The sequence below is a fragment of the Gymnoscopelus microlampas genome (genome assembly GCF_963454915.1).
Source record: "Gymnoscopelus microlampas genome assembly, chromosome: 23".
NCBI lineage: Eukaryota > Metazoa > Chordata > Actinopteri > Myctophiformes > Myctophidae > Gymnoscopelus > Gymnoscopelus microlampas.
Genome location: NC_139960.1, coordinates 12,451,513 through 12,477,218, shown reverse-complemented (window position 1 = coordinate 12,477,218; position 25,706 = coordinate 12,451,513). Strand labels below are relative to the sequence as shown.

Genomic DNA, 25,706 nt, shown 5'->3' with positions numbered 1-25,706 from the left:
GAAAATATTTTATATTACTTTTACCTCTACTCCACACATCTCAGAGACAAATAATGTACTTTTACTCCACTACAGTTATTTGAAAACTTTAGTTAGCCTACTTACTAGTTATTTTCAAGATTTTGATTATTATTACAAATCATACAATAACCACTTCATCCCTATTTACATTTCGGCCATTTGAAAATAGATCTGCTATTTTCAAAATATGTTTATATTTGTACATTTGAAAACTTGAAATGGGACATTCTGCATAATGAGTACATTCTGATGCCAATACTTTTGTACTTTTACTCAAGTACATTTTGAATTCCGGACTTTTTCTTGTAACAGTATTTCTGCATTGCAGTATTGATACATTCATAGATATATCTATGGATACATTTACCTAAGCAGAAAATGTGAGTACTTTCACCACCCCTGCTTGTTTCTCTCACAAGACATGGCAACACCGTCGGGTGACGGTTTTCTTTTTTTGGGTGGGATTTTCTCTGTGTATGAGAGAGACTAGAGAGAGAGGCGTTGCCTGATACCCGGCCCCTTCACAACGCTTTAAACCCCCTACACAACCAGCTGTGGATAGAATACCCTGTCAGACACACAGGCAAATAGACAAGACACTTCTTTATATCGTGGAGGACAGGACGTTGGAAATATATTTATACGTACAAATATATACATAAAACATTTGTTCCACAACAAAATGGCCAACTACATCCACGTCCCCGACGAGGCTCCGGCGGTGCCGAAGATAGACGTGACGATGGACGAGACGGACTACAGACACGGTGCTCTGTCCCTCATCAAGACCCTGAGACCCAACTGGAAACCCTCCGAGGTCAAAATTAAGGTATATTATATCTTTTAACTTTCATATTAATATATATTTTTTTAAAATATTTTTTAAAAATATTTTTATTTTGTATTTATTATTTTTTACAAAAAGGAAACGCATTACACACATTATTTAATTATGTAATTTAATTATTTATTTGATATGTGTGTGTGTGTGGGTTCATGTGAGGACATGATGTCTCTATTCAAACCCCGTCCTCCCTATTTTGGGGGGGGGGGGGGGGGGGGGTGCATTGTCATTTTCAATTTCAAAGATTTTCCAAAACATCCCTATACCCATAGCCTATCCCTGAAACATGACATGTGAACCATGGCTACCCTGCTATACCTACAAGCCTGAGTCAAGCTCTCAAGAAGAAGAGCTTGCAGATCGGCTATTATTATATGTTCGACATGCTGGTCATGCGACGAATATCGAACATAGCCGATCTACACTTGTAGATCGGCTATGTTCGATATTCGTCGCATGACTCATTGTACATGGGGATCACAGCAGTGAGTGAGAGAGAGCTGGTATTCGTTACTAAGCAGTTACATAATGTCTTCAGAGAGCCAAGCAGCAGAGAGGCTCCTTTTACAATTTGAGCTGCGTCAACTCTGCTGCTGCTTCGTGACCGGCCAGCAGCCAGTGGAATTTCACACAGCGCAGGACACACACACACACACACACACACACACACACACACACACACACACACACACACACACACACACACACACACACAATCCTCAAAAATGTACTTAAGTACAGTACTTGAGTAAATGTACTTAGTTACTTTACACCACTGGGGGTCCACACACACACACACACACACACACACACACACACACACACACACACACACACACACACACACACACACACACACACACACAGCGACCTCCATGAAGCCATATATCATATCAAGTCTCTGGTACATGTACCACTCTCGGAGTTACACATGGTTAAATTTGACTGTGCAGAGTCTAGATTAAGTGGTTCTCAAACTTTTTCATGTCAAGGACCCCCAACTTGACACTTATTAGCCTGTGGACCCCCATTTGAAAAGATATACCAGGGACCCCCACAAGAGAAGATTTTTTACGGCTCTATGGCAGTGGTTCTTAACCATTTTAATTTCAAGGACCCCCAGTTTAACATGCATTAGGCTACAGACCCCCATTTAATGGCATTTGTATCTCTGGGACCCCAATTTATATTGTAAAATCAATGTTAATGTAACTGAGTGTAAAAATGGAACCAAATGGACCCGTCAGGTTCCATTTGTACACTCAGAGTTACAGACCCATAAGGGTCCATTTGGTTCCATTTGTTCACTCTCAGAGTTACAGACCCATAAGGGTCCATTTGGTTCCTAGCCATCATTTTGCTAGGGACCCCCTGGAACTCCCTCAAGGACCCCTGGGGGTCCCCACTTTGAGAACCATGGGACTAGACTATAGTGTTCATTCACCTTCAAATTACAACCCAACCTGCTGCGGCCTCCTAACCTACAAACAAAGCCTAACATCAGCCCTAAACGGCTGCAAGGTACAGTAGCTGCTTTAGTGCTTATCACTCATTTTATTAGTGTGTTATTATCCAACCGTATAGATTGGTGCAAAATCACATTTTAATCATTAACCACATGACGCCTAGTGAGTGACCCTATTCTGAGGTGAACCTTTAGGCGAAAGGTGATCTACAAGCTCACACAACCTGAAATACTAGCCTAACTAGTATTTCAGGGCCCTGGGAGCATCGTGGTCAACTAAGTGTAAAGGGTTAATTTGTTAACAAGGCAATTAGAGGCATTAGAGCTGTGATGCTTTAACACTATGGATTTAACTGTGGATGTGACTTTTCCTGCAGTTCATGCATTGGATGGCGGCGGGGGGGGGGGGGGGGGGGATGAAAGAGGTTGGATCCGAGTGTGAGTGTCATCTGGGGTTGATGTACTCCGTGTCCATGAAATGCATAAATAGCCCAGTAAACCGAGGACGTTTCTCAAGGAAGCTACACACACACACACACACACACACACACACACACACACACACACACACACACACACACACACACACACACACACACACACACACACAGTAAACTCGGATAGAGAGACATGAATTTGCATGACGTTTTGCATGAGTCCCATGATCTCCTTCAGGTCATGTGACTTGCTATAGGCGAAACTCAAACTAACCAACCACGTTGTCGTGTCAGGACAGCAGGCTACAGACGTATGACTCAAAAGACAAGAGTGATGCAGAGTTATTGACATGTCTCGGACAGTGTGGTCATAGGGGTCTGTACGTGGGGTGGGGGGGTTGCCCCTCTTCATAAACACGGGGAGGGGGTGTGGAGGGTCACGCGCCCTACCCCTTTTGCTTGTATTCATCAATAGTCACAATGTGAGAGGTCAGCAAATGCCTGTCGTTGGTTCGATCTTGCAAAATAAAATTCCTGCCATTCCTGTCATCGTTAGTCTATCCCTAATAGTGTGAACGATTAGGGTCGGAATGTTGGACCGCCCCGCTCCCCCCCGAAATGTTCCCGGTCCCACCATGGGGAACAATTCGGCTTAAATCAACCCAGACAAGCCTTCATTGCCATGGCTACATTCACTCGCCCCCACTTCAGTCCGTTGCCAGAACCCAAATCGTGTCAGAACTTGCACAGAACAATACAATAGAGGCCCTTCGGTTCAGTGATTAAAGAGGACATTATAGGAGAACGGCCTCCTGTGATAGGCCATAGGCAAAACTATTGTAAACAAACATCGGCCGAATTATGCCTTCAACCCGATGTCCCTGTTTGGTCATGTCATCATTGTACTAGGTGAAAATAGTCCTAGGCCTTCGCTGCGTGTCAACTCCCCATCTCTCTCTCTCCCCATTTCCTGTCAGCCTACTGTCCTATCAATAAAGGCATAAAAGCCAAACAATAAATATTAACCCATTAAGACATGAAGCCGATTCTACAAATGTCTTCTAAATCCCAACAGTTTTCTGAACAACGTATGTTTCTGTATCACTGGTGCTCAAACTCTTTCATGTCAAGGACCCCCGAAATGATATGTATTTGGCCACCAACTCCCATCTCAACATATTTCGTTCCAGGGACCCCCAGGAGCAAAGATTAAAGTAAAACATGTTTGCTTTAAAATAATATATATTCAAAGATTTGCACACATTTTCACGATTTTTCAAAAATAGTAGATCTACAAGCTCGTAGCTTGAGCTTGTATATCTGTTATTTTTTAATAGCCAAAGTGTAAAATAATGCTTTTTTAGCTCAAATGAAAAAGTGACACAGATGCCTTCCAGGTCTTAATGGGTTCAAAAAGTAAAAATAGCAGACCTACAAGCTCCCAACATGTCACATTGTGAGCTTGTCGTTTGGCTATTATTATGTTATTCATCGTAACAATAAAGTGTGTATATAGGGCTCATAGTGGTTAAATCCTACCCGTTCTTCAACCCCCCTCCCTTTCTGTGTAGTTCTTCACAGATGGGATCACCAACAAACTGCTGGGCTGCTACGTGGGAGGAGCCATGAAGGACGTGGTGCTGGTTCGTATCTATGGCAACAAGACGGAGCTGCTGGTGGACCGGGAGAACGAGGTGAAGAGCTTCCGGGTGCTCCAGGCCCACCGCTGTGCCCCGCGCCTCTACTGCACCTTCAACAACGGCCTGTGTTACGAGTTCCTGCAGGGAAGGGCCCTGGAGCCCGAGGACATTCGCGGCGAGCCTTTGTTCAGGTAAGAACAGACGAATATGTCGCCCGGACTAGGGATGGAACGATATTCGTTATTAGCGTTTATCGTGATTTTTAAAAACGCTCAATAATTGTATCGTAGAGATTTAAACGTCATAAACTCGGATCAATTCACCTCTGCCGAGCTGCATATCCGGTACCACTTAAAGTAAACCTTCTAGAATTGGTAAAACACACCGGTAAAGTTTTTTTCACTCTCTAAATCTCTTTGTCAAAAATAGCAGATCTACTATTTTTGGCAAATGTTCCACCCCAGACTATGGATGCTGCCAGACTATGGATGCTGGGGTTCAATAAGCGGTTAATAAAAGTGGCATTTTAAGAGCTTTAAGCTCATTTTGATTATCGCGATAATGTCGTAAATCGCAATTATTTTGGTCACAATAATCGCGACATGAAATCTTCATATCATCCCATCCCTAGTCCACACATAGATTGAAATCGTTTAATTTCAAGGTCTCCATAACTATTCAAATGGAACCAAATGGACCCGTAAGGGTCCACTTGGTTCCACATAACTCTTGTGTATTCAAATGGACATGTGTAGTGGTTCTCAAACTTTAATTTCAAGGTCTCCATAACTATTTCAATTGTTCAAATAGACCCATAAGGGTCCATTTGGTTCCATTTGAATACCCTTAGAGTTACAGACCTGTAACCCCTTCAAGACAGCACTTTGAGAACCACTAAAGGTTTTTACGCATTGGGGAGCATGAGGACTAAATAATACGAAAATCACCAGCAAGTATTTTGCATGAAATAAATTCATATAATACATATAAAATACATGTTTTGTCAGGTGAATTATTTGCATAAAGAAATGCTCCCAGTGCTTAAGGAAACATATTGGAATACCAACTTATTACATAACGTTCACATTGCAAGAAGGAAACAAAATATGAATTAGTTACTATTATTATTACCATTATTGAATTAATCATTTGTAGATAGATTTAACAGGTACTGTATGGTACATAAATAATGCAACGTGGCCAAGCTCCTCCTTGATCATTTCATGTTTCAACCAGGATTTGTACTAAGGGAACTGAGCTTCTGATGTTGTCTGCAAGCTCTGAGGCCATCCATATACTGTACATGCATGCTCACACACGGTGTCACACCCAGACACATGACTACACGCACACACACACTTACATAAGTATGCACACCGGCTCTAATGCCTGATTTATATTTGGTTGCGACTTGAGCTGTGTTGCGCACCGATTGCGTGCCAGTGTCTACTACAAGCTCACGACGCGTCAAGCTTGTAGAATGGCTCTTATTGCATGTCATGCACTGAACTGTACAAAGTATAAATTACCGTTCACCATGTCAGCTGCTCCTTCCCATTTCCTTTTGCACTCAATCAACCCATTAACTCATTCACTGCCACAATTATTGCTTTCCGCGTTTGCCCACTGCCAGAGATTTTTCATTGAAAAAAAAAAAGTACTCAGGAGAGATACAGACTTTTTATGTTTAAGTTGACAAGGAAATGGATGGGAGTCTAGATCTTCGAAAAATCATATCTCTTTGGTCTTTGGGTCAAATTTGGGGAAAAAAATAAATATGTTTTTTTACGTCAGTGGCAGTATTGGTTAATTACGTCAATTACGTCAGAGGCAGTGAATGAGTTAAGACCTGGAACGCATATGTGTCACTTTAGATTTCTTTGGCTATTCAAAAATAGCAGATATACAAGCTCATAGCACGGCACCGAGTGCCGCGCTATGAGCTTGTAGATCTGCTGTTTTTGAAAAATCATCAAAACATTTTTTTTTGATTTTTTTTTCAAAAAACTGTAAGGATTTAGATTTTTTTTAAAGAATCGCCTCAGGTCTTAATGGGTTAAATCTTCTTATTGCCAATTCCTCCTCCTTCTCCTCTCTGTAGGCTCATAGCAAGGCAGCTGGCAAAGTACCACGCCATTCATGCCCACAATGGCTGGGTTCCCCAGTCTGACCTCTGGCTGAAGATGGGCAAGTACTTCGCCCTCATCCCCAAGCACTTCCAGGACCCGGAGAAGAACACGAGGTAAGAACACACCGAGTAGCAAAACTGGAACAACCAGTAATTGTCAAGTTATCATTTTGGCTTTGAAATCTCACAGTCTCAGACAGTTTGTTCTTTGCCCCTTTTGAGATGGTCAATGATTTTTATAGCATGTCAGGATGAGTTAACCCATTCAAGCTGGGAATGCATCTGTGCGCAACCACTTTAACCCTTTAAGACCTGATACGAAAAAATCAAAATCCTAACAAATCCTAACCTAAAAAAAATTGAAAAAGATTTTTCAAAAATAGCAGATCTAAATAGCAGATTCCTTTTATCAATCATGACAATTGTGTGCAAATCTTTGAATGTATATATACTTTTGAAGCGATTTTTTTTTACTCAAATCTTTGCTTCTGAGGGGTCCTTGGAACAACATTTTGGGGGGTCCTTGACATGAAAAAAGTTTGAGAACCACTGATATTATAGCAACATAATAAAAATAAAAAAACTGTTTGGATTTAGAAGACATTTGTTGAATCCCCCAGAAGGAAATATTTGAGTTAAAGATCTATGTCTTCAAAGATTTGCACACATATTTCACAATTTTTAAAAAATAGCAGATCTACCAGTGCCGCGCTATGAGCTTTTATATCTACTTTTTTTGAATAGCCCAAAGAAATCTTAAAATGACACAGATGCGTCCCCGGTCTGAACGGTTTAATGCAAGCTTAGACATTTCGCCATCATTAAATCACGTGTTGTTAACTTAGCCACGTCATGGAACAATGAATGGATTTTTTCCCCCGCCTTTTCTTTTTTCGAGCTTCCGCAATAAACTTCATTAAGGAAACACCAGAGCAACAAGAAGCTCTAATTACATTAGTCAACAGGCTTTGGGCCTGCAAAACATTGTATGTTTATGTGCCGAGTGACCTTTCACACATGAGTAACTATAACCTTGATGTTCCTTATCGATGACTCACATATCCACGTCCATATGTTACAACACAGCACTGTTTACTGCTAGTCCATGCGCACATGTTAAAAAGTGCAGTGGGGAGTTCCAATCATAAACACAGTAGGTGTGCTCAATGATTTTATTGGCCACCTATCGACAAGGCCTCTGTGTGTACTGTATGTTGAGTCATTATGCTATGCTGTCAGCATACTCCAAGTGTGAGTCAAACTTCGGCTTGCGGAAACGAACATAGTTCTCCGAGGACAAACTGTTTGATACTCGAGTTCTGAACATTTTACCTCTCCCACTGTATACTTACTATCAGTGGTGTATCATGACTAATAACTAATTTACTCAAATACTGTACTTAATTACAATTTTGAGGTATTCTTACTTTTTTTTACTTTGATATTCATACAACATGAGATTAATCTGTCCATAAACACAAACGAACATCCTTGCTCTCTGCTAATTAATTACAACCCTCACCCCCATGCCTCAAAAACCGATTCATCTCCTCCTCCATTTGTTCACTCTTCTCTTTGTTTACCTCCCCATCTTCACCGTCGCCCCACTACCACTCCTCCTCGCCCCCGTCCCCTCCCTGCAGGTTGAGCATGGAGGTGCCGAGTCGGCAGCGTCTCACAGAGGAGCTGGTGTGGCTCCAGCAGAGCCTGTCGATGCTGGGCTCCCCCGTGGTTCTCTGCCACAATGACCTGCTCTGCAAGAATATCATTTACAACCAGCTCTCAGGTGAGTATCTCAAAACTGTAGCACGGGGTGCAAAGGCATAACTGAACTAGATACTATATCACTGCATTGTGTTGTAATGTAGACCGCATTGGCCCCTTGACACAGGTAGGAATGCATCTCTACCGCACGTCATCCTCCTTAGTTACCATGCTTACTGCATGCCAAGTTATTGTCATACAATTTGAACGGATGGAACAGATATTTATTGATTTTAAATCAATGCACACAAGCTGTCGCCACAGGCAGCTGCCATTTGTTCCTGAGATACGCAAAAAAGCACCAAAAGGTGCTGTAAGAGGCTATTTGTTGCAGTGTATTTGTTCGAAATTATATGAAAAATCAATCAAGACATCATAAAATTGTAACATGTTCTGTTGTTCTATTTAATTTAAAATAATGCCTTCCTGCTAAAATGCGGGATGTCGTCTGTTCTGTTGTTCAAATTTTGTGAGCACCAACTTGAGTGTTGACCACTGCCTATCGCAACCCAGCCAGGCCATTACATCAGTTCCACTAAGCAAGGGAATTAATTGCAACGTTGAGTTTTCCCTGAAAGTACGTGTTTTTCTTGTTGATGTTGTGAATGCCATTCATAGCACTGAAGTACTTTCCAAACTGCAGTTAAAGGCTCCAACAAGTTGAACTTAAGTCACCCGACAGACACTGCTAGTCTCGTACCTCAGTCTTTGTAGGAGCAAGCGGGAGGGATGTCCTTCAGGTAGCACGGGCAGGTTATATAAGCGGGGGGGGATAGGACGGGTGGCCGGGGATGTTTTGGGGGAGGGTGTTTTAGAGAGCTGTCGATCCCCCCTCGTCCAATCGCGATGAGGGGAGGGGCCATTCTCATAGCTGCTTTTGTCCAGCTTTTCTCTCCTAGGAGTGACAGCCGATGGCTGTGGCTGACCAGCCCCACCCTGGTTCGGGTGACAAAGAGAGACGCACGGCATACGCAGTCGCCTCTGAGGGCCCTCGTGTAGTCTGCCTCAAGCTTATCGGGATGAGCTCTTAAGCAGCAGTAGGACCATGTACCTCTTATGTATTCCTCTCTGATTCAGCTCTGTCACCACAGTGCCCTTTGATTTTTAGGCTACTGACAATGATGGTGATGAAACACGTTTTAGCCTGGCTGTGTATAGCACCAGCTGAATGCTTAAAATGTAAATGCACACTAAATGCCCTCCACTTGTCTTCCGTTTGTCTCCTTCTCTGCAGTGCATTGCTAGAGAATGTTTTGGACTAGCCCATAGTGATCATAGATCACTGCGTAGGATGTATGTCATCCCCACTAGGACAAAAAAAAAAGCAGAAGAGATCAGGAGATCGTATCCTGTCTGCAGAGACATTCATTTGAACAGAGACCTAGTTCTTGAGTTTTCCTCATGTCATTTATCGTCTTCCAACACTCGACACAATACACAAAGCAGGGCCACACCTACACATGACTGAGAGACACCACAATGGACTGGACGCCACAATGTCCGAGCCAGTACTTATTCCATTCATTCCAGAGTATGTGGATCGGAGCCATATGAACGAACACACAGGGACGGCTTCACCCCAGTTGACCGACCAGCGGCACCCCACCGCCCACACATACACCCCTTAGACACCTTGCTCTTCAACAAAGTATGGCTCAGCTGTTGTTGCTGAGTTTACAAACCACTCGTCTGTTAGCACGAGACGAGAAGCCACAGTTTCCTGTCTCAACAAAACCACATAGGAAGCAGAGGGAGATAAATACTGACATACTGAGAGAAAATTCTGTCAACCGTCGTTTTTATTAGATTTCGTTTTCAGTTAAAGCTAGAACCGCAACTATCAATTATCTTCGTGATTATTCCATCAATGACTGTTTTGATTAGTTTAATAATCAACTTTTTTTGATGAAATGCCTATGAGCTTATGATATAAAGTTGTTTGTGCCTCAAACGTGTAGGTGCATTTATTTTTTACTTTCTTGCCACGCATTAGCTAATGCAATAAAGGTTTTTTATTTTTTTCACAAGAGTGCCTTGATCGCTTTTCTTTGTGAAAATAAATGTGATTTTATTATTAAAAAAAAAGTCAATTATTCGGATGAATGATTGATCCGTTTATGCTGTTTAAAGACATGTACAAACAACACGGGGTGTCTTTTTAAGTACTCTAGCCAAGAAATAATAAAAAATAATCAGACTTAAAACCTAAAACCTGACTTCACAGAAGTTCACAAAACAGGGAGTGTGTTTTCTCTCTCTCCCCGCTCTTTCTCTCACGCTTACAAGCTGGTTTTGTTTATCTTTCTGATTAAAGCCAGATGATGATTAAAACCGAAAATAAAACCAAAACACATTCTGTTCACCCGTTGGTCCAAGGCCGTGAAACCTGCAGTTCAGTCACAGGCAGGAAGCCCCTGTCGATTTGCATAAAAACCAGGAGAACGTGTCACGCTATTGGGCTCAATGTTGACCAATGAGACTGGGCCACTGGAGGGGGTGTGTCGTGAAAAGGGGAAGTGTCTGTGTGTGTGTGGGAGTGCACAAGGGGATAGGAAAGTAAAAAGAGGTTGGCAGCTGTGCCTGATGTTGCAACACTGTGTGAGAGAACAAATGCATGAAGGAAAGATGTGTCACCAGTGGTGTTAAAGTAACTTAAGTACATTTACTCAAGTTTAAGTACACTTTTGAGGATTTTTTACTTTACTGGAGTATTCCCATTTTCTGTACTTTTACTTCTACCACACTACATCTCGGAGGCAAATATTGTACTTTTACTCCACTATTATTTGAAAACTTTAGTAGTTACTTTTCAGATATAAATTATGATATTATAAAACATACATTAGCCACTTTAGCCCTTTTTTATACATAGGCTATTTGAAAATAGCTGATCTACAAGCTCAAACATTTTGGTACTTTTACTTTTGATACTTTCGGTACATTTTGATGCCAATACTTTTACTCAAGTACATTTTGAATTCCGGACTTTAACTTGTAACGGAGTACTTCTACTTTGCATTATTGATACTTTTACTTAAGTAAAGCTGTTTGAGTACTTTATCCACCACTGGATGTGTGTCACAGAGAGCGAGTGCGAGAGAGCGAGCTTGTGTATGTGTGCCACATGTGTTTGCCCAACCTTTTCGTCTGCTGCACAGGGGGGCAATAGCCACTGACCTGGAGGTGGTGTTGAGTTGTGTCCCGCTAGGACCTACAAGCCGGCTGGTAACCCACCTCAAAGTGTCTCTTTTTTTTTTAAATACTACAGTCAGCACCATTTGAAAAAAAAGAAGCAAAACAACCACTCTGTTCCATAATGCTACTGTGGCTCAAACTTATGGAAATAAAACAGCATTTTCAGAGAGAACAGAAGTTGAATTGGGGGGAGTGTATGGGAGTGTATCTGGTGCTTCAAAGTTCAAATGTCCTAATATGAATGCCTCTGGTATAGCTACAATGCCTAGATTTATACTCTCGCTTAGTGACAACGCAGCGACTAATAGGCTCTACGCACAGCAGCCATTTTGTGAAGACATTCACAGGTGTTGCAGATGATACTAATGAAGGCTCTGTCCCATTCTGGTCAAACAGAGTCAGGGTGCTGATAGTGTGCACGTTGGCTCACTGGAAACACTCTGCTACACCAGTGGGTCTTTCATGGTTCCTTGAGGGGGTTCCAAATATCCCCTTACGGGTGTGTAACTCTGAGAGTGTACAAATACGGGTCCATTTGGTTCCATTTGTACACTCTCAGAGTTATGGGGGTCGTGGGAATGAAAAGGTCTGAGAGCTACAGTGTGCTACACTTGGAACAGAGCCTTCATTAGTATCATTGGTAACACCTGTGAAGGAAGTGATAATATGGCTGCTGTGCATAGAGCCTTTTGACAATAGCCATCTACAAGCTCACAAACTAGTTTGTTATTTGTTGCGCGATGCTGCCCGCACAACCCGAGTATAAATCGGGCTTTTAAGTTTGTTCTGCATGAGTAAGGCTTTGTATTTTGAGAACATCTTTTCACTCCATTACAGTGCATTACTTCACTCTGCTTTTCATTGATATAGTCAGATATACGGTCGGTCCCAGTGAGCTCCATGCATCACGATGAAGCAGCTTTCATTCATTGATATATTCCCTCCAGACTATACTGTACGTTTTAGATCGTCGGTCAGGCCAGGCATTCGTCGTCGCCCCGAGCTTATCCCAGTGTTGATTTTGTCGACTAAAACTATGATGAAAAATGTTCGTCGACTACCTTTTTTCACTGACGAAAACTAAGTAAAAACTAAGGTATGATGACTAAAACGAAGACTAAATATATATTGACAATTTCGTCAACAAATAAAAACTAGACTAAAATGTTAGTGAGGGACTAGTGGAGAAGAGATCCAGTAGAACTAAAAGACAAGTAACTTTATGTTTGGTTGCGCTAGGGTGTTGCGCTTTGAAAATAGCAGATCTACAAGCTCACAACGTGTCGCAGCGCGACGTGCTGTGAGCTTGTCGATCGGCTATTTTCAGCATGCAACCAAGTGTAAAATCAGCCATTACGACGCCATCAAGGCACCGCCCCAAAGTTTAGTCGACTAAATCAACTGTAGATTTAGTCGACTATAATCTTATGATATTTAGTCGACTAAACTAGACAAAAACATTTCAGATGACTAAAATATGACTAAAACTAAATGGAATTTGATTCAAAAGACTATGACTAAAACTGAATCAAAATATGCTGTCAAAATCAACACTGCCTTATCCAACCGAGGGCTGGTGGTGTGTCAGGCCAAGTTGGATAACAAGGTCAACCACGAATGCCGGGCCATAAAAGTATGATCACGTACCCATAGCTTTATTTGTTGACGACAAACACTGAGAAAATCGCAATTGATCTTACCCTTGCACATGACATCCCACTAGGATTAGTAATCCCACTAGGATTTCCGCAACAGTGTGGAGAGGAAGTTGGCTCAAAACACCTTTTCACCTTTAACGCAGCCATTCTGTTGAAAGGTGGCTATTTTCCCCCCTGTGTTTTGGTCAGTGGTGGAAAAAGTACTCGAGTGTTTTACTTACGTAAAAGTAGCAACGCCACAATATGAAAATACTCCGTTACAATTAAAAGGCTTGTGTTCAAAATGTTACTTGAGTAAAAGTACAAAAGTACTGGCAGCAAAATAAACTTAAAGTACCAAAAGTAAAAAATACAAAAAATGTTTGAAAATAGCAGATCTACAAGCGCTTTTAGATCGGCTATTTTCAAATAGCCTAGGTATAAAATAGGGCTAAAGTAGTCTATGTATGTTTTATAATGTGTAATAAATTATATCTCCAAAGCAACTAAAGTTTTCAAATAATTGTAGTGGAGCAAAAGTACAATATTTGCCTCTGAGATGTAGTGGAGTATAAGTATTGAATATTGGAAATACTCCAGTAAAGTAAAAATACCTCAAGTGTACTTAAGTACAATACTTGAGTAAATATACTTTCCACCACTGGTTTTTGCTTCCTTGGCTACACAGATACTCTAGTTTCTCCTCAGCCATGAATTCTACCGTACCATTCGCAGCAACTGTGTTTGGCAGTACAGGGGGATTTCCATGTTTGGTCTTGTGAATTCCCACAGCGGCGCGGTTGCCCGCGGTAACAGCCAGTGGCACTTTTATCTTGTGCTGATTGGTCAGCTAATAACTTTAGCTTGCGCAAGCTTACCACCGTCAGTCCCTTTTTTCCCCTCTCCCATGTAGTTTAAATCAAATCTGGCTATGTGATAACATCAGATATACATGTTAATATGAGAGTAAAGTGCAAATTGTAGCATTCTATCAAGTCACGTTGGGCAGCAGCTGAAATAAAGCTGCAGCTTTATTTTCCCTCAGTAACGCAATTTCCATGTGTTCTGCAGTATATGCAAATATGCACAAAGTTTGCTGTTTTGAGCATAGACATAAATAGGTAGACGCCTCGTTCGACACTACCCCTATACTACCCCCATATTATATATTATATATAGCTTGCCCATAACTCCATTGTAGAAAACATGCGAGACACAAACGTGTCTGTTTTATAAACATTACTGTTACTATCCATGTAAGATATGCTGATTTGTTTTTCGTAGCTTCGTTCACCCCGTATAATTCCCTTCTCCATAGAGCTCAATAGGGAGATTAAGATCATAGACTGGAGGTAAAATATCAAACAATGTTGTTGCGCAAATATTTTTGGAGCTCATTGTGCTATCAAGTATCTCTCAATATCACCGTCTTCCCTCCTCATTCCCTTTTCCCTTCGTTTTTTTCCACCTCTTCCACACAATGTTATCCTTAGTCAAATGGCATGACCACGCTGACCTCCTTCCTTTTTAAAGGTCCGAGCGAAACCAAAGCAAACATCATTGTCTCCCTTTTCCCACCCCACGATATATTACTTCTTTCTTTTCATGCTTTGCACAGTCTCCCCTGAATAAGCTCGTTTATTCAGACTTCCCATGGGGTGCAATCTTCTTTGTCTCATACCAATCTGGTCTAATGTCCTACAATGGTAAGGCTTAGAGTGGTCTTTCACTTTGACTGGAATGCTTCAATATTCTTTATTTTTATGCATTATATTTGTCACCCTCCATTATTGGCTGCTCACTGACTAGTATTTTGAAAGACCTTTTCCGCTACCTGCTCTAAAAATATACTTTTATATATATCTTGGATCTACAAATGACAAAGACAAATTATATCAGTATTTGTCTTACACCATTTCCTATTTGCAACCATCAGGTTGTGCATAACTATAAGAAAGAAAAAGTAGCAAAGTGAATTGGAACTGGAACTGTCACCATTATTTTATACTTTGGCTATTCAAAAATAGTAGATCTACAAGCCACAAGTGCCGCGTTACGAGCTTGTAGATCTGCTATTTTAGAAAAATCTAATCTTTGAAGTGTCTGTCTAGTAATACAATGAAGCAAAACATTAAAAGAGAGCATGCAAGTGGTATTCCAATCATTGACCTGTTAACAAAAGATTCCACTCTAAATGTTGGATATGATGTTGGGCATCTTAACTGCATGGTTGTGTCACGTGTGTGTGTGTGTGTGTGTGTGTGTGTGTGTGTGTGTGTGTGTGTGTGTGTGTGTGTGTGTCACCATCAAGGCCCATCTTTGTGCATGTGCGACAAGTCGAAAGTTACATTTATTTTGGTGCCTCTTCATGCAAAAGACTGTCTCGTCTTATTTCTCCTTTCCGTGTCACTACTGTACTCTGCAGTTCCATTTCCCCTCAAAATGCAAACGCTTACTCTTTACATGTAGAATAAGGCTAAATAGCTAGTCATATAAGGCTAAACTAAACAGCCATAAGGTTAACTAGACAGCCACATGAGGCTAACTAGACACTACTACTACACAGCCATTCCATCAGTCAGTCAGATGTCAGTTAGACGTCAGATGACAGATCTAGAGATTGAGTTATCGAAGCGATAACGCCAACATAAATCATTTTTCACTTCCTCTTCCTGTGTCTCCTTCTAAACAAAGCTCCCTCTCTTTCCAGGCAATGTAAAGTTCATTGACTACGAGTATGCGGGCTACAATTACCAAGCCTATGACATTGGGAACCATTTCAACGAGTTTGCGGGTAAGTTGGTGATAACGTGTGACCAGTAACATATATTACACTGTATGATATTAACCCATTAAGACCGGGAACACATCTGCGTAACCACCATTATTTTATACTTTGGCTATTCAAAAATAGTAGAGTGCCGCGCTATGATCTTGTAGATCTGGTATTTTTGAAAAATCATGAAAATGTGTGCAAATCTTTGAATATACATGTATATTTCAGTGATGTTGCTAGGTTTTCAATGTAATGGGTCCTGGGACCCAAGGGTGGTCTTTTAGATGGGTCCCAGGGACAATTCACACCCTACGTGGTGCCTGGTGCTTGGACCCGGTTCGGTGCCCCCCGGGACGGTTTTGTCAACGGGGGGTTTTGTGTTGCCCTCAGAATCTTTTTGGGTGCCATTTTACACCATTAACATTAATCTTTTATTTTTATTTATTGTATATCTGCTATTTTTGAATAGCCAACGTATACAATATGGATAAAGGGGTGAAAATGTATTAACACCTTTTGCTGGGGACCCCCTGGAACCCCCTCAAGGACCACTGGTTGAGAACCACTGATTTAAGGGAAATGCTGTAATGACAATACAGGGGCACTTCTATAACTTATCCATTAATTTAGATTAGAGTAGAGCAGGGGTCTTCAACAGGGGGTCCTCAGAGTTACTACAGGGGGTCCGCCAAATCATTGTGTTATATGATTTTGTTTTTTTTACATTAACCACTTGAACCCTAGCCCATATCATTAGAGCTGCGTGAACGTGACGCTTGTAGATCTGCTATGGGTTATCATTTTGATTAAAGTGTGTTTGCGCATTTGGTCTGTGTCAATAAAGAAGTCAATCAACCACTCAATCAATCAATCAGTCGACAATCAGAACTGTCAACCGTAAGCAATGGGGATTCTTTAACAACCGGGGTGACGCTATTTTAATGACGTCAACTACACGCATGCACACGCCCGGATGTGCGCACACACTCTGACCAGCAGTTTACACAAGTTTAAGTTAGAAATGTACAATCTTTTTGTTTAGTTTTTGTAAGTGTTTCCAATGAATGCCTTGCTTAAAAAGAAAGGTAGGATAATAGAATACATAGGGTAATAGAGGTGATGGTGGAACATTTAAAACGAAGATGGTTTTATATGCAATTCTAGTTAGTTTTGCATTGTTATTTTGAGTGTGTGTCAGAGCTTTAGCTGATCAGATTAGGCTATCCTGACTATGGCTTCTGAAATTTGCGTTTGATCATTCACAAAAAAAATAAAAGTTTATTAAACTCACTTTTTAGCTGTATTTTGTCGTTGTAGCTACTGCTGGCTATTGTTTCCCTAAGTAGCTACCCTACCAACACTATGCAAGTGCATGCCGGTGCGAGTGTGCGTGATCCTGCAAAAAGAAACTACTGGCGGACCAGTGCACCCCTGACTGTAAGCAACTTAACACTGCTGGCTTCAGTCAATGGTTTTATGGTGCCTCCTAACCCTTCACTGTGTGTGTGTGTGTGTGTGTGTGTGTGCACCTTTTCCAGGCTTGAATGAGGTTGACTACAGCCACTACCCAGAGCGGACCTTCCAGCTGGAGTGGCTCCGGTCCTACCTGGAGGCCTACAAGGAGCACAAGGGCCAGGGCAGCGAGGTCACCGACAGAGAGGTCGAGGTCCTCTACGTTCAAGTCAACCATTTTGCCCTGGTGAGCATCAGTAATGCTACACATAATGAGCTATGTTACATAATGGGCCTCATTCACCAAACGCGAGTGGATCACATCGAACACTGCAGGTGGAAAGCTATTAGCTACTGTACGAACCTAACACGGTACTAAATTAAATATATAGTATGCCTGTTTATTCCCAGACCTGAAATCGGTAGCCTAGCCTATTAATGTTAACCAAGTCATGTTTTGTGTAATCTTATACATCCACATACTATTACTACTAACTGGGCATCTGACTGTGCCGTCTCGCCAATTATATACCATGACAGTTCCACTCCACCTGTGGTTCATTTGACACGTTTGAGAGTCTTATACATAGTGACGCTGACCCAGAAGAACAAGTAAGTATTAGGCTGGAATAGGTACACTGGCAGCAGCATAGGCTTTCTCTTTAGTACATGCTTTATTGATGTCAACACAATTGTCAGCATTTCTTCCCGTTTAGTATTTGTATATCGGTTGTGGTATATTGGTTTACCACTCCAGGTTCAATTGATAAAGTCTAAGATAGTGCTGCACTAAAGATTATCTTCTAAGCAATTATTCTGTCGGATCAGTGCCAGATTTCTTGTGCACACTGCAGAAGCACCTCTTTTAAATCATTTTACAAATATTGTAATACTTTTTAGTAACTTTAAATGAGGAAGTCAATGGGGCTCAGATTGGGCTGAAACCTTGCCCATGTTTGGAGTCATAGATATGCACATATGAGCCACGCTGTGCCCGTATGGTCCCAAGGTTTTGTTTTGGGTCTGGTCAGTTACCAGGCCAAAATATACTGATCATAAATGTTGCCAGTTGAATGGCAAAATTCTAGATATATTCTTTTGATGAAAAACTGCTGAAGACATCATCAAGGCTTGTAATTCTTGTCAAACCTCTTTTTTTTCTCTCCCGTCTTGGGGAGCGTTAACATTCAAATTCTAATGTAAATCTTTGATATTAAGTATACCACTTTGAGCAGATTATATGTAAGGGCTGGGCAGTATATCAATATCATACTGATCTACAAGCTCATATGTCATCGCGTCGCAATGCATTGTTTGTAGCTATTTGACGTAAAGCGATTTCAGCGGTCATATTTCAGAGCTTGTGTATTTTGATGTCTGCAGAATGTGAATCTGTGACATCACTGTTCCAGAGAACCAGTAGAACATTTTCCCTTGCCACTCTGACGCACATCCTCAGGGCACTGTGCTTTGTGTGTACGAACACCATGGTTCCCCCCCATACAGGCTCAATTTTGCCTGAATAAACATTCCCTCGACATGCTTCTGCGTTGGTGACACTTTACTAAACAGAAACTGTTCCGAAAATGAAAGTCATTGAATCTAGAGAGATTTGTGGAAAAATACATCAGGTTAATTACCTGGCTCTGTAAACCACTGTATGTCATATGCTTCGTCACAAATCTGAAATGAGAAATTTAATCAAATAGAAAATCTAATTCAGAAGTTGAATTGGGTAAGAAAGACTAACTCTTGAGGCCACCTATTCAAACGAATCTCCTGTCCACTGGATAGTTCTTAAAAGAATGATTCCAACTCAAACGGCAGCCAAATAAAGAACAAAATGTCCTTTCAGGAAGCTGAATCCTTTTAAAGTATTGGCCTAGAATATTGCCAGGTGACAGGCATGGGCTCTGTGCTGTCTTTCTATGCATGTCTGAATAGTCAAAAAAAAAGGACAAAATATTTAGAAACGATCTCTAGATGCGAGGGCCGCCCGAACCTCTAACGTAATCAGTGACTACTGCTTGGTGTTATTTGGCTGCCGGACGGTCTGTCTCTCTTTGTTTTTATTTCTTCCCCCTCTTCTATTTTTGTTTTACAGATGTTTTGTACAGTATTTAATTTGGTTGCCAGCTATTGATTAGCTGCTGTATCTGGCTCACTGTTGTGCCAAACCAACCGCTCATTAAAATGTTTTCCTGGTTGACGGCTCTCTTTTATTAAAACATTTGGAACAAGCATTTAGCATTTAACTATCCAATCGTCCCTATTGGACTAGTTGTGGATACAGTTAATGTTTTCCCTGCCGGAGTCTGTTTTTGTTTCACAGCTAGTCTAAATAATGATTGGGTTCCTTGTTTCCAATGAGTACCTAAGGAATTTACTATTCCCTCTGTCCACAGGAGCACCAAATTTAGCCTTTCTACGATCTCGATTGTTTTTGTTTACACAAGGTTTCGACGCACGATTACTTCCAGCCTAGTGGCCTACTTATGCACATTTCACATTCTCACTGATCCATAGAACCTTAGAGGTGTCTCGTGAAGGTGACCCACTTGCTTGTGACGCGTAGACTAGGTCCCCGCTTACAGGCCTATAATTGTTCCAGAGGACAATGGGCACGGGAAGTCCCAGAGGGCTCGTTGTTGTCATGTGTTGAATGTGTTGGCTCAACAAACACACAGCCTTTTGCTGGAGGTGCCAGGTAACCTGTGTTACCTGTTTTGCATGTGTGGGAGACATGCGTTTTGCATCCGCCTGGGAGGCACAGACCGCGTGAAGGGACGGCTATTAAGTCATTCAAACCGCGAAGTGTTTCATTCAAACCGCATCTGTAATTTTTTTTATTTCTTTGGGCTTTTCAAAAATATTACATACACAAGCTCATAGCGCGGCACCAATCGCCGCGCTATGAGCTTGTAGATCTGCTATTTTTCGGGAAGAATCGTGGAAAATATAAAGCCAACATTTGTAACTCAAATCTTTGCTTCTGGGGATTCCACAAATGTCTTCTAAATCCTAAGTTTTTTGAAAAAAACTTATATTGCTATAATATCAGTGGTTCTCAAAAATGATATGTATTTTGGCCGTGGACCCCCATTTCAAAATATTTTGTTCCAGGGACCCCCCAGAAGTTACAACGGCGGAGTTAAAAATGTTTGCTTTAAAAATATATATATTCAAAGATTTGCACACATTTTCACGATTTTTCCAAAAGAAATTGCAGATCTACAAGTTCTTGCATATCTTGCCATTTTTTTAATAGCCAAAGAAGTCTTAAAATGACACAGATGCGTTCCCGGTCTTAAAGGGTTAATGTCGAGAAGGCAAACCATGCGAGCGTCTCCCGCGAGCCTCGCTCACCCTTGTTTACAATTGCGAATAAAGGAGGGCTGGGGGGTGGAGGACAGGGCGAGGGATAGCGCCATGCATTTTCTGCTGCGGTTTATGTTCTAAGGGCTTATTGCCGGCCTCGTCCCCGCTCCAGTGCTCTGTGTTGGGTAATTAGAAACAACATTAAGGTTGAGCGAGTACTTGTAATGTGCTAATGTCCCTGTCTCTCTCTCTCTCCCCCTTTGTCTACATGTCTGTCTCTCTCTCTCTCCATCTTTCTTTTTAGGCGTCTCACTTCTTCTGGGGTCTCTGGGCACTGATTCAGGCCAGGGTCTCTCACATCGACTTCGACTTTTTGGGGTAGGTTTGGCCCTCTTGAACCACAAAGTAAACCACAAGTTGTAGAATCTTATTCATACATTGTTATCAGTTGAACCCATTAACCGGGAACGCACCCGTGTCACTTTAGATTTCTTTGGCTATTCAAAAATAGCAGATCTGCAAGCTCATAGCGCGGCACCTAGTGCCGCGCTATGAGCTTGAACACATATGAACACATTTCCACGAGAAAAAAAAAGGAAAATTAACTAATATTGCATAAACAACAGTTGAACTGCTTTAATCCTATTTTATACTTTTTATTTTTTTGTCGTAATGGCTGATTTTACACTTGGCTGCGCTCTGAAAATAGCAGATCTACGAGCTCACAACACGTCTCAGCGCGACGCGTTGTGAGCTTGTAGATCTGCTATCAAACATAAAATGAGTTGTCTTTTAGTTCTACTGGATCTCTTCTCCACTAGTCCCAAACATTTTAGTCTAGTTTTTATTTGACGAAATTGTCAATATATTTAGTCTTAGTTTTAGTCATCATAGCTTAGTTTTTATTTAGTTTTCGTCAGTGAAAAAAGGTAGTCAACGAACATTTTTCGTCATACGAAATCAACACTACTCAGAACAAAGATGTGGCATGCGTGTGAAACTCGTTGCATGCAACAACAACAACAGTGACACATTTGTACACATTTGGAATATCCGTAGTTGATGTAACCCTAATCTGCATTTCTTATCTCTGCTCACTCCATTGCTGACATTGTTGTCTCTCCTCTCAGATACGCAGTCCTCCGTTTCAATCAGTACTTCAAGATGAAACCCGAGGCAGCAGCGCTCCACTTTCCACAATAAAATCTTCCACCTGCGTGCTGCCACACCCCCACCCCCACCATCTTCCCACTCCACCGCCTCCCCACCCCGCCTGTGCTGCTCGTCAGGCAGTGACCGCAGGGCGCCCTCTAGGGGAATGTCTAGGGAAGAGCAAGAGTGAGAGTCAGCCCAGCTCGGTGCATCTCCATCAAAACCTCTCATCTCTGTTTGTACACACAGCGTCTTGTGTGCTCAAACCTCAATCAGATGGCGGGTGTGTGAACTCCAAACGCACTTTTTGGAAGCTCACTACTACTACTACTACTACTACTACTTAGTCTTCTAAGAAAAACAGACCCATCTCTGAAATAATACTGTCAATATTAATCAAAACATTAATTTAATATTAATGGGTTGTGTTTGCGAGAGTGTTTTGAGGTGATCTATCACTCCTTATTAACTGATATGACAGCCACCTGACTCGTGGGCAACCAGCTGTAGAGAGCCCAAACCCCACGATCAAATTATGTAAACCTTCACAAATGCTCTTATTCATGAGTTCATGAGCCCCCCCCCCCCCCCCAGGAACTGCCTAGCTGATGACCAAATACATACATGCTTTTGTCTTCTGTGGAACCAAGCTGACAAAGCCAATGCCCCTGGATGGAAAAAAATGTGTTTCTTGGCCCGCCATGAAAGGCCAGTGCCGTCCTATATCTGCTTACATCTCCGAAATCCCCACCCACCCACCCACCGTGGCCTACCTTGTGACTCTTGTTTCCCCCCCCTGTGGCGTGCTGAAATATCCATATAACCTTTTTTTACTAGAGAGGTTGTCACTTTATGCTTTCCAATGTAAAGGTAGCAATGCGTTTGGACAGAAGTGCATCGATCGATGTTTACATCTAGACTTCCCCCTCCTGAGTCAAACCGACTTTTACTGTACATATAACGATTGGGACTGTTGTTGGTCTATTTTAGGGAGATTTCTCATAACACACACCATCTCACTGTAAAAAAAAAATGTAGGTCCCGTGTTTGTTTCTGAAAGCAGGCTGTTGGGTGTTGATCCTGATCAGAAATCCGAATGTATTCGGAACATTCCATGTTCATTGTGTCGTGTTTAGAGCCAGCGGGTACGTTGCCCGTACGTTGTAAGGTAGCGAGGTGGCATGTTTAAGAAGTGACTAGACCAGCGGTTTTCAACCAGTGGTCCGGGGACCACCAGTGGTCCTTGGGGGGGGCTACCAGGGGGTCCCTGCAGCTAAATGAGTTAATATAGCCTCAGAATCATTTTAACCACTTAGCTTTGGCTATTGAAAAATAGCAGATATACAAGCTCATAGCGTGGCACCGAGTGCCGCGCTATGAGCTTGTAGATCTGCTATTTTTGAAAAATCTTGAAAATGTGTGCATATCTTTGAATATAATAATTTTTCAAAGAGAACATTAACTCAAATCTTTGCTTCTGGGGGTCCTTGGCTCAAAACATTTTCAGATGGTGGTCCGCGGCCAAATGTATTTCAATTTAGGGGTCCCTGGCACGGAAAAGGTTGAAAACCACTGGACTAGACCATTGTGGCGTTGACAGTGCTGCACCAGGCAAGACAAGTGGCAACCCCCCCCGCTCGCGCGCACGAGGGAGAGGGTCCCGAACCCACAGGTTGAGAACCACTGATCTAACACATGCGGGTGCCATTGTTGTCAGGATTGCGTAAAGCTCAGTTTGTTGTGGCTGTAGAGGAGTTCTGTCGGGGAAACAAATCGCAGGTGTTAAGGGACAAAGTAAACTAACTTCTGGTCCACGCAACAGCCTGCTGTCTGTGTGTCTCTCTGTCTGAATGGAGGACCAAGTCTCTTAGGGTTGAGGTTGATCTCTGTGTCCGACACCATTTTTCCATCCCAACCATGGACTCCCTTCAGTGCTTACCTTTTTTTTTTTATTCAGTACTTAATGCTTTTGTTTTTTTTAAGGAAGTATAGGAGATTCTTTGCATTAGTTGAGTTCATCTGTGTTCTCAACAAGCCTATACACCAAAAGTGCTGATTTTTCTGCTTGTACATAATGCAATATTGTATTTCTTTTTTCCACTTAGAAAATGGAAAGGAAATTAGAATGTCTATACAGCTTTTTTTTTTATATATATACTTATTTAAGAGAAAGTGTTTTTTTGTTTGGGAGAAGGTCTTGGAGGGTGCGTGGGTGTGTTGAATAATGCAGTAAGTAATGCGCGACTCTTGGGGCAATATCGATTTAAGAAAAAAAAATACACTGCTAACAAAATAACTTTGTCCGAGGGCTCTGCTGTAGCAACACTGTGTCCATATGAAGAGACCATTGACATGGAGAGTGTTCTCTCCTGTCACGTTACATCTACTGTAGCAGAGGAACGGCCATGCTGTTGCACACAGTTGTTCACGGTAAAATCTTCAGTGTTCATTTAACCCATTAAGACCTGAGGCGATTCTTTAAAAAAATCTAAATCCTAACAGTTTTTGGAAAAAAAAAACATTTTTTTTTCAAGATTTTTCAAAAATAGCAGATCTACAAGCTCATAGCGCGGCACTCGGTGCCGCGCTATGAGCTTGTAGATCTGCTATTTTTGAATAGCGAAAGAAATCTAAAGTGACACAGATGCGTTCCAGGTCTTAATGGGTTTTTAACTCTTGAGAGGGTACAAATGTTACACATGGATTAATGAACACTGAGGATTTTACAGTGTAGGCTTTGTGTCGGTATGCCTGTGAGATCTTTGATTTTGACCTGTCTTGTCCCTTTTTGTTGAGAAACTATGATGATTTAGGACATAGTAATGGTTACATCTGGGCCTAATCCTGATTTTTTTTTTAAAATGGTACAACTCTTACCATCAGCGGAAATCCTCTGTACACTTTTTAAAAAAAATTTTTATTAAAGGTAAATGGCCTTGATTCATGCTTCCGTTTGGAGCTGTGTTTTTTTTTGTTTTTTTTTGCACACGTCAAGCTTGAATCGGGTCCCTGGGAGATTAATGTAGTTTCGGTTTCCTGTCAGCAGATTGTCAGGCCATGTTTACACACACACACACACACACACACACACACACACACACACACACACACACACACACACACACACACACACACACACACACACGTACAGTGTTTACACAGCTTGTCAAAATTCTACTGCCACATAATGGTGTCAGTTAGGATATTCTAAAGCATTCTGATGAAGTCTCATTTTCACGGAGGCTGTAGGCTGGTGTCATCTATCTTCTCCCTGTCTATTTTTAAAACGGAGAAATGAATGCAAAAGCACTGTATAAACCGCGTCTCCTTGCTGCTTAGAACTTTAATCTCCACCATGCTTCAGATCTCTTCGCTCGTGTGTATTTAACATTGTAAAGAAAAATGTGCTCTTAAATATGTGCTTAAATTCTCTCTTCCCCCACTGTAGCATATGTTTATATGTACATTTAAAAAATGAAATGTAATATCTTTGCTTGTGTCAAATGTGAATGAATGTACATAGAGGGATTTTCCTTTTCTAAACGTTGCATTAAAGTGAATAGTTACCTAAGGCAAGCTGTGAAATATTGTAACATTTCAATACTGTAAAATGCTTTGAAAGAAGAATAAAGTCTATTTACCCTTAGTAATGCGGGTGCTTTCTCTAAGGCTCTGATATTGTCTTTCTTGAACCTATGTTAATTAGTGATAGACTGATTATATATCGGTTTGATTTGCATTTTGCGCATATCGGTGCAATTTGTACCATATTGGATGCCAATATTCTTCATCGACGGGGCACCCAGGGCTCTTTACTTGGCCCCCTCCTTTTCTCCCTCTACACCAAATCTCTTCACTGAAAATCAGTGGTGGAAAG

The 25,706-nt window shown here is 41.5% G+C and overlaps 1 protein-coding gene across 1 annotated transcript; it reads left to right on the top strand.

The window, feature by feature from the left end:
* Positions 1-514: 514 nt before the first annotated feature.
* Positions 515-25,475, top strand: etnk1 (ethanolamine kinase 1). Its single transcript, XM_084050208.1, has 8 exons — positions 515-850; positions 4,339-4,598; positions 6,509-6,649; positions 8,179-8,321; positions 15,842-15,925; positions 17,446-17,606; positions 20,982-21,055; positions 21,808-25,475. The coding sequence occupies exons 1-8, from the start codon at positions 704-706 to the stop codon at positions 21,878-21,880; spliced, it is 1,083 nt and encodes a 360-aa protein (XP_083906334.1). The 5' UTR covers positions 515-703; the 3' UTR covers positions 21,881-25,475.
* Positions 25,476-25,706: the final 231 nt, after the last annotated feature.